At 48.7% G+C, this 12,868-nt stretch overlaps 1 protein-coding gene across 9 annotated transcripts in view; it reads left to right on the top strand.

Moving 5' to 3' along the window:
* TEAD1 (TEA domain transcription factor 1) overlaps window positions 1-12,868 on the top strand; it is a 381,458-nt gene that overhangs the window by 316,473 nt on the left and 52,117 nt on the right. For 7 of the 9 annotated variants that reach the window (XM_043481323.1, XM_043481325.1, XM_043481326.1 and 4 more), the window contains 5 exons: window positions 2,454-2,465; window positions 3,237-3,371; window positions 4,472-4,518; window positions 5,381-5,442; window positions 6,479-6,603. In XM_043481323.1, coding sequence (XP_043337258.1) covers window positions 2,454-2,465; window positions 3,237-3,371; window positions 4,472-4,518; window positions 5,381-5,442; window positions 6,479-6,603 — 381 coding nt within the window. The remainder of the gene's footprint in view (window positions 1-2,453; window positions 2,466-3,236; window positions 3,372-4,471; window positions 4,519-5,380; window positions 5,443-6,478; window positions 6,604-12,868) is intronic. The other 2 variants (XM_043481322.1, XM_043481319.1) reach the window with 1 other exon arrangement.

Here is a 12,868-nt window from a genome sequence, read left to right as displayed (position 1 = left end):
TCAAAGAGGTAGGTCAAGTGGAGAAAGAACCTCTACTTGAGATAAAATTTCCTCTCTGCACTTGGCTTTCTTTCTATTAGGACAGGCGGCTGAGAGCTGCCTAAATTTTAACATCCTGCTGTCTTTTCACTAGTGGTTTTCTGGCTATATGTATTAGGACATATTTGCTTATAATAGAAGTCAGTCTCATAGCTAGAAATACTTCTAGAACCAGAAGACCTTTAGAAAATAAAGTGCAACTCTTTCCTTCATAGATGAAGAAAATTATAGTGTTAAGTGATTTGCACAAGGTAATACAACCCATTAATGTCAGGTGGAGGGCAGGTTTGAGACCAGGTCTCCAGACTCCCCAGCAGGTATGCCTTTTCCTGACAGAGAGTAGGTTGGTGTGCTCAAAGTAATAGATTTGCTCTCCTGCTTTTGAAATTCTGTTTTCATTTGGGTACCTGGTGGAATGCTGGGTGATGAGAGAGTCAAACCTGACTTTATTTAACAAAAGACTGTATCCTGAAACGTTCTGAAGCTTTGTGACCTAAACAGTAAAGGTGGTGACTTTTCCCATTTCCTCATTGACTGATATCCCTGTTAAAAAAGTATCAAACTTTTATGAACATTTTGAAGAACTTTTCCATCCGCCTAGCATAGGGAAACATCTCAGGCAACCCTAAAAGTGTAAGAGTAGGTTATGAAGATGTAGAGACTTATCCACATTTGGACCTGGACTTGATGGTTCCTGGTCACTCCACCCAAGTGTGCACAAACACACTCTGTGTTTGGGTGAGCAGAACTGCCCCTGTCATCAGCATTTCATAAACAGAACTCTCAGGTTTGAACGCGCCCCCCGCCCCCCAATGACATAGTTTTGGAATAGAGCCAAGCCCACAGCCCTTTATAGTTATTCCACAGGGTTGGCATCAGCCAGGCAGACAAGAAACCTGGGCTGCTGTTTTCTCGGCTACCCCTACCTGGGCCTGGAGAGATTGTAAGGCTTGTGGCTTATTGGAAAAGGCGCCTGGGGTTATACCTGGGCCATTCCTTCAGTTTTAGAAATCACCTTGAGAGTATTGATAACCTCTTATTGGGGGTTAAATGACTTGGGGGCTGGAGTCCAAAGTAACCGTCCAAAGAGAAACCCACAAGCTTGTATTGATGTCAATACAAGAGAAGTATTGATGTCTTGACAGAGAAGGAAGTAAGTGTGACTGAGCCAGGTTTACTGTTTATTGTGCCTGGGTACCCTCTACGAGGGTGGCCAGGCAGGTGGAACTGCAGGACCAGCTGTGGGTAGGCTGATGAGCACTGAGGTCTCCTGTGTCGGGCTAGTTTGGCTGTAGGGCATTTACACACACATAGTCAGTTTATCATAGAATTCCACTGACTTCAAAATTTGTCTCTTTTCCCCCTGGCATCTCATTGTCTGAAATGTTTCGGGCCTTAAAAAAAAAGTTGCCAGAGGAATCTAGCTTTAGGTTAGAAACTTCAGCAGATGAGCAAATGGAGCTTCAGTTTGAAGAAATGCCGTCTGACCAGAGGCAGCAAGGGCATCACTTCAGTCCCTGGGGCCCAGTAGTCCTGCAGGCACCAGGACCCTCGTGGTGTCGTTCAGCTGCCTCAGTGCCCTGACCATGGGTATTCCCGAATAGCCGTTAGATAAGACTCATTTTTCAGTTGAGCACCAGAGAAATGTATAAAGTATAAAACTTTACACAAGTGTTAGGCCTTTTTTCTAAAGGTTAATATTCTCCTTTGAACATTCACATGGCGTTCCTGGTAAGTTATGGGGCAAAGTGGTGTCTATGCCTTGGGACCACCTGATTGATCTTCCTGGAACCCTCTGGTTCTTGTCCTTGTAGGCTTTGATTTTTCTCCCTCCTCCTCTTGGCCTTCCTTTGGCACCTCAGCATGTTTACTCATCACCTTTGGGTAAATCTGTAAACACTGAAGCCACCTCTCAGCTGGTACCCAGTTAGCCTGAAGCTCCCCTTGACCTTCACTCTCTGTCTGAACCCTGAATGGCAGCTGTGGCGAGTGCTCTTTCTCCTTTGATGTGACCATTTTGCTCCTGCTTTGATGGGGTCTGGGCCCAGTGTGTAGAGTGTATAGACCTCCTGCAAGCATCCAGGAGCCTCAACAGGTTCACTGAGTGTGAAGCCCTGCCCCCACCGTCAGGGCCTGTCACACACCGGGGGCCTGACCATTTTTCCATCTGTCCTGGGGAAGCCTCAGAATCAACTCAGAGGAGCTGGGAGTTGGGGTTGTTGGTAATTGTCCTTCTAGATAGTTCCCCGGGTCACGCATTTCTCCTAAAATGTCGGGGGGAGGGGAAAACCCCACACTCCTACACATTTTATTGTACTGTGCGTTTGCATACGTGTATATTTTTTAACTAAGAAGAAAAATAACCCTGCCTTTGTCCGCAATCCTTTTAACAAATTGTTTATTGTTGTATCCAGGTAACAAGCATGGTAAGTATTTTCACCAAATTGAGTATTCTGTACTTGAGCTGTGCTTGGCAGACTTTTTGGCGAGCTGTGTGTTACCAGCCTTGGCTTTCCTAGAAAAGACCCTTTTAGGAAAAGGAGAAACCACGCCCTGGTAGAACCCCCTGCGTCCTTGGCTACAGAAAGAGCCCGCCTCGCCTTGGACCCCGGCGGGGATACCTGAGAAAGCATGCCCCCCGCCAGCATGCTGCTTGGCCCCATCCCGGCCCCGCCGCCCCGCTGCTTCGAGCCCCCATCAGGTGTCTGCCAGGGCTCCCCGGCCTCACACAGACGGGCCTCCCGGCACTGTGGATGCTCCCACCCCAGATCCACAGCCATGCCTCTTCTCTCGCCCTCCTCCCATCTGCTTCAAAGCAGGGCCGTTTGTTTTCTGTTTTTTTCCTTGTTTCTTTGAGTCTGTTAAGTAATTGGAGACATCTCCTTTTGGAAGCTGGAAAAATAAATACATTGTCCACTCTCCTCAGAGGCTTCCCGTTCTGTTGGAAAATGGATTAAAAAAAATTTTTTTTTTTTTTTTTAAATCTTGCTACTGGGTGTTCTCAGTAAACGTTGAGAGTTGCAGTAGGTTGAGGCCGTTTTAGCCTTCTGGCTGTGTTTATTTATCCATGCATGTTTGCTTTTCCAGCCTCTTTTGTGGCTCTGTATTTTAGTCCCCGTGCTCGTGGCTATGCCTGTTTAAGCCGCCCGGTAGCCATGCGTTGTGCATTAAGTCCGTGTGTCACTGTCCCCTTCAAGGATCAGACCGCAAAGGATAAGGCCCTGCAGCACATGGCCGCCATGTCGTCAGCCCAGATCGTCTCGGCCACTGCCATTCACAACAAGCTGGGGCTGCCTGGGATCCCACGCCCCACCTTCCCAGGGGCACCGGGGGTAAGTCACGAGCTGGATCCGGTCGTGAGGGCCCCTGAGCACACGGAGCCGACCTGGCCGAGCGTGAAACCGTCTACTCGGCACTTCCTGTGTGTGACACACAGGTGTGACATTACACCTGTGTCGGTGTAAGAGAGGGGAGGGGCCGCCTTGTGGTGCCCTGATGCTGGGTGCAAGATGGTGAAAAAAGCAGGGAGCTAGGGAGAGGGGGAGAGAGAGAGGGAGGGAGTGGGGGGCTCTTAGTCCCTGAAGACATGGAGTTAGGTATCACTTTACAGCACCATTCTGGGCTGTGATCTGCCTCTCCATTTCTATCATTTTATTCCTGGCCCCTAGTCTCTGCTGCTGTGTCTTCGGGGTCACTTTATGGCAACTAGCCTCTAAAGAGACAAAAGTATTCTATACTACATTTTCATTTTGCACCTGCCAAAGGCTGAGAAGCTTAATGCTGTGGTCTCATTTAATCCTCACAGTAATCTTAAATGCCTCTTACTGTTACTGCCTTTTTACAGATGAGAAAACTGAAGTTAATTAGTAACAAAACAAGAGTTGGGGTAACTTGGTCATAATCACATGGAGAGCCATGTCGGGACTCAACCCAAGGCTGTCCGAATCCGTCTACGTCTGCTGCCTCTCCGGGAGGCTGTCGGCAGGCACCAGGGCCTAGGAAAGCCACAGCAAAGGAGGTGTCTGCAACTGCTGCTCGGAGCTCCTGGTTCTGAGCTGTGTCCTCTCCCCACACTGTGAGCTGTGGAGGCAGAATGTCACGTAGGAAGTGTTGCAGAATGGAGGGAGGAAAGGAAGGGTGGGTGGGCACATAGATGAAGCAGTCAGATGAAATATTTGTGAACCCTCTATAATGCACCCAGATTCCTACTGGGTGTCAAATGAATTCTTGAAGAGCTGGTCCCTGCCCTCAGGGAGGTTAACATCTTCTGCAGGACAGCAACCTGCGGTATCTGCATTTAGGGTATGTCACTTTGCAGCTGGCAGATGATCTGCACCCCCTGTGTTTAGCAGGGATTGGAGTGCATAGACATCCTGAACAGTGCTTTGAGGTGAACTCCTAACCCTGAAGCTCTTTGCATTTTGCCTTCCAGTTCTGGCCAGGAATGATACAAACAGGGCAGCCTGGATCTTCACAAGAGTAAGTCTGAGGAGGGGCCAGCACTGACAACCCCAGGAGCTGGTCACAGCCCACCCCAGGGGCCTTGGAGGGGGGAAGGGAGGTTTAACCTGAGATCACTGACATCACCCCCCACTGTTATCTCCTGGGGCCAGTAGCAGGAAAGAGATGCTCAGATTTGGGAGACATGTAAAGACCTCACTCCCACCTTCAGTATTAGTGGTCCTGCAGCTGGCAACAGGAGGAGGGTCTCCATCCTCTCATGGCTTTGAGGGGGCAGAGCCTGGGGTCCTCCTGAGAGAGGACAGTGGAGGTGATCCCATAGTCCATTTTCTTCCGGTTTTCCCTGTAGTGGGGGAAGCTAATAGAAAACCTGACAGATGCTTTGAGAGCATGGGAGGTGAGCTCAGTAAGCCGGAAGGCGAGGACAGATTGGGGATAAAAGCAGAAAGAAACCTCCTCCTGTATATTCTCAAAGGAAATGGAGCTATTTGGTCTAGAGAAAGAGAGTCTGAAACATGTCCCAAACCTTGCCTGCCCATGATGACTGCTGACCTTGGCCTCTGCAGGGACCAGAAGCAAGGTTCAGAGGTAGATGCCACAGTGCATGCAAGGCAGGCTGACATCTGCCCAAGCCGTGCTGTGGAACTGGCCTGAGGCTTGGAAGTTTGGTCGTCAGCACCCAGCCAGCCCCTGTGCCAGACCCAGCACAGCACAGCTGGGTCTCCAGCACAGCCTGGGCTGTGCTGCCGCTTGCAGATAGGGAAGCTCACAGTGAGGAGGACCCCAGGTGGGTCCCTGGCCCTGGGAGGCCACGGCCAGACCTAGGAAGTAGCTGCTGCTACAGTCATGGTTTCTGACTCTCTCTGTCCTCTGTCTGTAGCGTCAAGCCCTTCGTGCAGCAGGCCTACCCCATCCAGCCAGCAGTCACGGCCCCCATTCCAGGTGAGTCTTTGGGGGAACCCTCTCACTTTGTTCTCCAGCCACACACCCTCCCTCCCTTGCAGGGCCATGGACACCCCTTTCTTGCCACCACCCTCCTTAAGGCAGGGTCAGCCCAGAGCTCAGGAGGGTCACTGGGGTGTCCCCTCCCAGGTCCTGCTTTGCCTCAGTCATCTCTAGAGAGCTCTTCTGATGGGCTTTTAAAAAAAAAAACAAAACAGGAAGCATGATCACTTTCACTCAGGGCCCTGGGTCATCCTTGAAAGGAGAAGTTGCTCTGATTCCTTCCTCCTCATAAACAGGCCACATTGGGCAATCTCAGTCTTGCGGGCAGACGGTTTTATTCGCTGTTTCTTAGAGAAGTGTATTTCAATTCTGAGTACCCTTTCTTTAAAGGAGTGCTTACATGGAAGCCCAGCTAGAAAACATGCATCCGGCCAGCTTGCCTGCCTCCCAACACACACACACACGCACATGCACACACACATGCATGCACGCGTGCGCGCGCACACACACACACACATACTCACTCTTCATTATAAGCTCCCAGATTGAAATGTATTCACACATTGCCCTCTGCTCCAGCACCATGGAGCATCCCAGGAGAACATTCCACAGTGCTGGTGACTACAGTCTTACTTAGGAAAGGAGATGGAAGAGCCCAGGGAATGCCCACATCCCTGTCTCACAGGAGCACTTTGACAGCATCCACTTCTACCCTTCATCTTTCTTGCCATGGTCCCCAGCGAGGCCCCTTTGCCCTGGATTAGGTGTCCTTACCCTCAGCTCTTAACCTGGGCTGGCACCGGCTTTAGGAAGAACCACCTGCATTGTGCTTCTCCGACTGGCCATGCCTCTGGGCTCCTCTGCCAGAACCGACCACCACTGACTTAGCTCCATCTCTGGACTCTGGGGAACGGACCTATTAGCTTTGCTCCTGGGTGGTCCATTTTGTAGGCCCCTGCCGCGAGGGTGGCCTGAGGCCTGATGATGGGAGGCGAGGAGCTGGGTTTAAGGAAACGATCGATCGGTATTTCAGGGTTTGAACCTGCATCAGCCCCAGCTCCCTCGGTCCCGGCCTGGCAGGGCCGCTCCATTGGCACAACCAAACTTCGCCTGGTGGAATTCTCAGCTTTCCTTGAACAGCAGCGAGACCCAGACTCGGTGAGTGTGCTCAGAGTTGGGTGCCTTGACCCTGGGCTTTGCTCCTCTTGCCCTGCCCTTGGGTCTGACAGATCAGATACCCTGTGTGAAAGCAGACCTGAGTAAGGAGGGCCGAGCAGCCCTCCAATGAAGTAAAAAGGTATTTCTGTTGACAAATATGTAAAACTTAAGAGCTAAATGGTTATGGATGCTCTGGACTGCAAACTCCAAGAATTACTAGATCAGAAGAGTAAAAACTTAACAGACTCTTGCATTTAAAGACCCTGACACTGGGAAAGAATGAGGACAGGAGAAGAAGGGGACAGAGGATGAGATAGTTGGATGGCATCACCAATTCAATAGACATGAGTTTGAGCAAACTCAGGGAGATAGTGAAGGACAGAGAAGCCTGGGGTGCTGCAGTCCATGGGGTCACAAAGAGCTGGATACAACTGAGTGACTGAATAACAACAACATTTTTTGAGCCCTGACCTGTGGCTGGTATTGTGCAAGATGATTAATAGATATGATCACATTTTACTCTTAAACAGCCCCATAAGGATAGGTGCTGTCTAATACATGAGAAAACAGAGAGGTTAAGTAATTTCTCCATAGTCACACAGTTAGTATCTGATGGATTAGAGATTCAAATTCATGTCTGTAAAACTCAAGCCTATTTAGCCATTATTCATACTTCTTTTCAAAGCTGTGTTTTCTCAAGATAGCAAATTCTTAGCTTCTGAAGGAGAAGTAACAGGGTAGTACTTTAGCAGTCTGACATAGAATGCGATGCATCTTAATACCATAAATATCCGTTAAGTCAGCATCTGGACCCTATTTGTCATTTTTCTTCCTTCCCATCTCCCCACCCCATCTAGTGCCCGTCCTCCTACTGTCCTCAGCTGGGCCCACCATTTCCCCTACATATGTGAGCCTCCCTTCTTTCCACCCGGCAAGCCCAAGACCCTTTCTTCACTCCCACTCCTTGGCTGTGAGTACGAGCATTGCATCTGTGTGTGGGTGAGCCCAAGGCAAAAATGGAAGGAATCATGAGTTTGTCTTTGGGATCTTTACCAACTCCTTTCCGTATTCTCTACCTCACCCCACCCGGCTGATCTTGACGGCTACCAAAAGTACACAGGGGCCACGCTGTCTGTCTGTCTGCTGCCTTGCTGCCATTCTGTTACCAGGAGAAAGCATCACGAGTGAGTTCATCATCTGTTGTAAATAACTTGGATGTGAACAAGAGGAGGTGACTTCTCCCCGAAACGTCTGTGCTTTGGCTCAGTGGAAAGCCTCTGAGGGTAGGACAGGAAGACGCCACGAGTTAGAAGGGTTTCCACCAGCCATCACCAGAGTGGACACTCAGGAACCCACATGTGGCCCCCTGACATTTCTGCCTATGAATTGTGAATGCTGGTAGAAAAATAAAGTCTGCTCCAAAATTAGGATAAAATGAAGAAAGAGAGGTAGTCATTGGACCCGTCGAGGCAGGCAAAAGAAGAGGAGAGTATTGACAATAGGGAAGAGAAGACCAGCCTGCTGGGTCACTCTTCCAAGTGTCAGAGTGGCTTTACCGGAAGGGTGATGGTGAGAGCCTAAATCCTGGTCTGTGGGAGCATTGAAATAAACACCCAAGAAGATGACCTTTGTGACTCTTTGCTTCCTCCTCTTTCAGGGAAGTGTAGATGTTTCTTTGGCTGAAGGCTGGGCTCTGGCTCAGTTCATGCTTCTGCTCTGAGTAGCTCATGTTTGTGTGACACCTCGTCGCTCAGAGTGCATTGTCATTGGTTATGTCATTTTGTCCTCCAAGTGCTAGTGGAGTAGATTTTGTTTTACCCATTTTACAGGTGAAGAAACTGAGGCCAAGACCCATTAAAAGATGTAGAATATTTAGCCAATGAGCAGGAGGACCCGGAGCCCAGATCTTGTTTCAGTATACTCTTTCACTAGCCTGTGAACCACCACCAGTGGTGAAGGTCTTGAACTGTGCGTTCGGTCTGTACTCTTGGGTGAGCAAACCTGTTTACTTGTAAACATTTCTTTTTTAGAAATAGAACCCCAAGACACTAGGAAGCACAAGTCCCAAGATGTTAGTTGTTATCCTTGTTAAAAGACTAAATATGATGTTTTATCAGAAAAAATTTTTTAAATTTTAATTTAAGAAGTTTATGAAGCATCCTCATGGTAACCGTCCTCCTCAGTTACAGACCTTCTGGGGCCCAGAATGCCCATTTCCTCTTCTTCTGGTTGTTAGTGGTAATTGGGCTCCACCCTGTGCATCGCTGAGAGGTTCCTTTTGTCCATCCTATAAACAGGTATGAGCACCCGCGTGTTCAGGGTGCTGTGCCAAGAAGGGGCCTTCTGGTGCTGCCCAGCCCACCAGCAGCTCTGCCCTGGTGGAGACTGACGTCTAGTGGGTGAGGCAGTCATCCCCCATAGGGTCACTGGGAAGTGTGACGGCTAGGGGTGCTGTGAGTGGACAGGAAACTGGGCAGGCTTTGTGGAGGAAGCAGCCCTTATACAACGAGGTAGAGGATCCATATGGGCCAGGAAGCGTAAGGGAGAAGAGCATTCCAGAGGCAATGACTCTGGTGTAGATAAAGCAGGAGGTGAAAGCTAATGAATAGTTTAGAAAGGCCGGACCCACCAAGCACTTGGAGTAGTGTCCAGATATGTGTGTTTCATGTACATTCAGAATTAAGAGTCTGGCTGGTTCAGCTAGAGTAGACCTTTTACTGATGAATGAAAGGCTTAACTCTTTAGAACTGCAACACATGACTTCAGTGGCGACAATGATAAATGTGGTTAACTAGAGAGTGCATTTCCAGAGTAGCTGGGACAAAGGGTGTCACCCTGGACCAGCAATCTTGGTTCTCCTCCTCCTGGCTTTGTTGCTCCTCAGGTGTGCATTCCTGCCTTGTATCCTCCTGGGGGACCATATGGGCAGAGAAGGTTCAGACCTGGCCACAGCCATTGACAGCGACCTCTCCAAGCCTCTTCTATAGAAAGAACTAGAATTCCCTACCTCTTTGGGCTGTGATATGGATAGAAAAAAATCACACTGTACCACACTCATTAACTTATTTGTTTGGTCTTTGCCAGGACTACCCATAGCCCTTTGATGCCCGTGAGCCTGAGCTATTACAGAGACGTAAGGGGAAATGTGTGTACATGTCTGTGTGCAGACAGAGATTTGCAGGATCCAAAGTCAAGTTTGTTTAGGACCCATAATTATTGATCCCTTTGTTGGCTTCCTTATCAAATTAACTTGCTTAATGTTTGATGTTAAATTTTAAGGATGGCATACTCGTATTTTTTTTTTTTAAATAAATGTACCAGCTGAATTTATTTTAGACGGCTCTGAAAGTTTGAGAGCCAGTGAAACCATTCCCATACCACACATTTTTTTCAGTGTGACCTTTGACCTCAAGGGCCTTTACATGTTCATTGTAACAGCACCTTATGTTTGCAAAATAAAGCACATATTATATTATTTGAGAAGCTGGTGCTTAGAAGACATGTCAGAATGCTTTAAAAAGTCTTGTGAATTCTCTTCCATTTCAATTAGCTGTCTCTCTTAGTCCCAGGTATTCTGGAAATTCACTCTTCCGTTTACCACATGTAGCACCACTGCCAACCCTAAAGATTCTTCTCAGCTCTTCCTCGCCTATCAGTAGTCATACTGGTGATAGCCTGCACGATGCATTGTCTTACCCAGCCCTTTGACATAGACTGCCCAGTGTTCAACCGACAGCTGACGTTGGAAATGGGATTCTGAGCTAGGCATGTTGATTCCAGTAACCAAAACTTGTTGGGTTCATTTGCATCTGGTGAGTACCTGTGGCCAGCCAGAATCTACAAGAAGCCAAGGGAAGACTAATCCAGGGGATGAGCGCCCCCTGCTGGCTCTGAAAACCAGACATTGCCCCTGTCAGTGGTTGTTTATATTGGTGGAGAACCAGCAAGTCAGTCCCTCTGTTACCTTTGGCTCTACTAGAACCTAAGAGAAAAACAGCAGAGGGTGAAGAAAGGAAGATCTAAAAAACAAAGACTATTTTGGAAGTGGTTAGTAATGCTTAAAGACACACTTTCTACAGGATTTCAGTGTTGCGTGTCAAAGGACTTTCAGTGTTAAGTGCGAGATCTTCCACCTAGGGTGGGCTCTTTTAAAAGGGCCTCCTCACCTGTCATCAGGGCCCAATTCCTGGAGACCGGCTTCAACAGCTGCTGCTTCAGAGAGGTGAAAACCTGACCTTCGTGGGCTGTAAGCCGAATCCCGAGTGTGCATGAGGACTGGTTTTCCTGCTAAAGCCTAGTTTTGAAAGTTTGAAGTTTTAGTCACTCAGTCATGTCCGACTCTTTGCGAGCCCATGGACTGTAGCCCACCAGGCTCCTCTGTCCATGGAATTCTCCAAGCAAGAATACTGGATTAGGTTGCCATTTCCTTCTCCAGGGGATCTTCCCGACCTAGGGATTGAACCTGGGTCTTCTTCCTTGCTGGAGGATTCTTTACCATCTGAACCACTAGGGAAAACATAGTGAGCTCCCTCTACCCGCTCCCTGGGGCAGAGCAGGTTCCTCCAGCTGCCCGGCAGCTCAGCTACATCTTTGAGGCAAAGGCAGTGTGTTTAATGTCAACCGTGATCTCAGGAGAGAGTGTGTGAGGGGTTCAGTTAGGTAGGAGTTACACAGCCAGAGAAGGGCAACCTTTGGGATGGAGAGGGTGGGGTCAGAGTTTGCTTTCTTTAGATTTTGAAGAAGCTCTGCTTTGGGGAAGAAGCAAAGTTCTGTGATGTGGTCGCAGGAACAGACCTGAGCAGGGAGCGCACACCTCGGCTCACTTAGGGAAAACCTCCCTGAGTTACAGCCATCAGGGTAACCTCCAGCTCTTGCTGACCTGTGTTGTGAGCACCACGTTCCGAGCATTTGACCCAGATACTCTTCTCACGTCCAGTCTCTCAGTAACAAAACGGAAGCTCGGGAACATTAAGGAATGTGATCAAGTTCCACCACCAGCAGGAGGCTGAGCCAGAGTTTGACTCTACTTTGTATTCTTAATGTCACTGTATTTTTGAAGAAATTAAAAATTACTCAAATGCAAAAACAGCTGCCCTTCAAAGTCTCGAGCTCCTCAAGCCCAGGCTAGATGCAGCAGGGCCCTTCACCCTGGCGCAGCCAGTGAAAGAAGGTGATCAGGACTTTTGGAGAAAGAAAAGTAAAGACACTTGACTTGGCTTCACAGGAGGAGAGAATCCCTGAATGGTGGACGATGGCAGGTCCTCAACTGGAAGGCGAGGAGTTTTGCAATCTGGAGTGATCTGTTTCCTAATCTTTAATGCTAAATGAATGGAGCGGCAGAAAAGCCTGGGACCTCCTGAACATGGGGAGTGAGTCAGCAGTCTTCACAGCCTGGGGAGGGGGGCCCAAGTTCTATCCTCTGGGGGAGCCTTGCACTCAAGTTCTGCAAATACATTCTGCCGATAACCTAATTCTTTTCCATATTGGGCAGCTGGTTAAAAGTGGGCCTAAGAATGATTTCATGTTTTTCTTGCTTCTTTCAAAGGCCTCAATTCACAGATCAATTCAATTTCTTTGTCAGATCTTACAGATGTTGACTTTGGTTTGGAAAAGGTGACCAGGGCAACTCAGAAGATAGGACATTGGTGAGACCAGTGGCAGAAAGAAGAGTTGGGTGGCTTGTGTGGGGATTTGACCAGAGAGGTGAGATCAGAAGCAGGGTTTATTAGATTCTAGATTATGGGCCGGGAGGATCCTCTTCTATATCCTGGGTAGAGTGAAAGATGGCAGGTTTTCTCTGGAGGAGCTTCCAAGCCCCGCAGTGCTTGCTAAGGCAGTCGCTGCCTCTCAGAGCAGGGTCGAGTGTTCACGGGGAAACAGCTCTTTGGGCAGATTTGGTTTCTGGTCCTTCAGAAAGGAGGCTCTTTCTCTCCCCCAGTTCATGGTTTTTGTGTGACTCTCACTAATGATTAACCTGCATACTAGCATCTGTGAGCTCCTAAGGCTCACACAGAACTGTCATATTTACAGTTTCATTTGACCTTCCCATTGACCGGTGAGATAAGCAGGCCAGGTGTCACCTCTGTGTGCAGATGAGGCTACCCTGGCCCAGATAGGTTAGGCAACTTGCCTCAGGCCACACACAGCCCAGAAATAGCGGAGCCTGGATTCCAACCCGTGTTCTTAATGTATGCACCACGTGCTTTGAATAAATGGTCTGAGAGCACATCTGTCCTTCCCGATCGAGAGAGGAAGACTGCAGCGG

The sequence above is a fragment of the Cervus canadensis genome, chromosome 11 (genome assembly GCF_019320065.1).
Source record: "Cervus canadensis isolate Bull #8, Minnesota chromosome 11, ASM1932006v1, whole genome shotgun sequence".
Lineage (NCBI taxonomy): Eukaryota > Metazoa > Chordata > Mammalia > Artiodactyla > Cervidae > Cervus > Cervus canadensis.
This window is presented reverse-complemented; position numbering and strand designations above follow the sequence as displayed.